The sequence below is a fragment of the Otolemur garnettii genome, unplaced genomic scaffold (genome assembly GCF_000181295.1).
Source record: "Otolemur garnettii isolate 467f Iridium unplaced genomic scaffold, OtoGar3 scaffold01180, whole genome shotgun sequence".
In the NCBI taxonomy this organism is placed as follows: Eukaryota; Metazoa; Chordata; class Mammalia; order Primates; family Galagidae; genus Otolemur; species Otolemur garnettii.
The window spans coordinates 3,025-4,356 of record NW_003853575.1 but is presented as its reverse complement, the minus strand read 5'-3'; the positions used below and the strand labels follow the sequence as shown (position 1 = coordinate 4,356).

At 49.7% G+C, this 1,332-nt stretch overlaps 1 protein-coding gene across 1 annotated transcript in view; it reads right to left on the bottom strand.

Annotated features, from left to right (window-relative positions):
• Nucleotides 1-1,332, bottom strand: part of LOC105888431 (carboxylesterase 3-like) — a gene marked incomplete at its 3' end in the record, with an annotated part of 5,248 nt that overhangs the window by 898 nt on the left and 3,018 nt on the right. The window contains exon 3 of the mRNA XM_012814052.1: nucleotides 889-969. Coding sequence (XP_012669506.1) covers nucleotides 889-969 — 81 coding nt within the window. The remainder of the gene's footprint in view (nucleotides 1-888; nucleotides 970-1,332) is intronic.

The following is a 1,332-nucleotide window of genomic DNA, read 5'->3' as shown; positions in this document are numbered from 1 at the left end:
ATTTTTTTTTTCGGTTGCAGCCATCATTGTTGTTTGGCGGGTCTGGACTGGGGATTCAGACCTGCCACCTTAGGTGTACGTGGCTGGCGCCTTAGCCGGTTGAGCTATAGGCGCCGAGCCACATCCATTTCTTGGTGAAGAAATGGGCTCAGAGGGGTTAGGACACCTGGGCAAGTGGAAAGGGCTGGTATTGGACCCAGGCCCACCTGGCTCCATATCTGACAGCTGAGGCCCTGGGATCAGACAGAGCTGGTTCAAACTCTATCCCTTACCTACTGGGAAAGTTTGAGCCTCAGTTTCCTAATCTGTAACGTCACAGAGATGCAATGAGGATTATTGGAGATGAATGTCTTTCCTAGGGCTCAGCACACCACCATCCTTGGCACAGAGTCTGCTCATTTTTGTTTTTTTTGAGACAGTCTCAAACTGTGGCCCTCAGTAGAGTGCTGTAGCATCACAGCTCACAGCAAACTCTTGGGCTTAAGTGATTCTCTTGCCTCCCAAGTAACTGGGACTATAGGCACCCACCACAACGCCTGGCTATATTTTGATTGCAGTTGTGTCATTGTTGTGTAGCAGGCCCGGCCCAGGCTCCAACCCACCAGCCTCAGTGCATGTGGCTGGCACCCCACTCACTGAGCTACGGGCGCCAAGCTAGAGTGATGCTCATTAACGGGCACTCTGTACCATGACAGGGGTGGTTGGTGGTGATGACGATGATAATTTTCCTTTGAGAACTACAATGACTCATGTCCAAGGCATTCCTATTGTTTAGCAATTGGACCAAGGGTGTGGTGATATGTGGGGGGCTGTGGGAGCAGGGGTGGGAGCAGACTCTGTGCTGGGTGGGATGTTCATTGGTCACCTCCCTCTTGCCCCTTGTCTCACCAGACTGATCAAGAAGGGCCTCAAGATGTCCGTCATGTTCTCCTGGCTCATCTGCTCCATCTTATCCAGTAAACCCCAACCCTGTGGGGACACGCCAAAGCCCTTTCAGTAGAGCTGGACTACCATTTCCAATTCACTTCCAGCCCTGGTCAGGAGACTGTTCCCAGTCCTGTGCCCATAAGTTCATTACAGAGCCAAGTGTGGCCAAATTCACAAGGCCACAGACCCAAATTGAGATAAGCCTCCAATTGAATCCAGCCTGGGCAATACCTGAACAACAAAGTAAGACCTGGTCTCTTTAAAAAAAGAGACAGAGAGAGAGGAAATGACAACCCACAGAGTGGAAGCACAGTGGGACAAATATTTTCAAATTTGCTCATCAGATATCTCATAAGGGACTGGTATCCAGAATAAATAAAGAACTCCTACAACTCAATAAGAAAA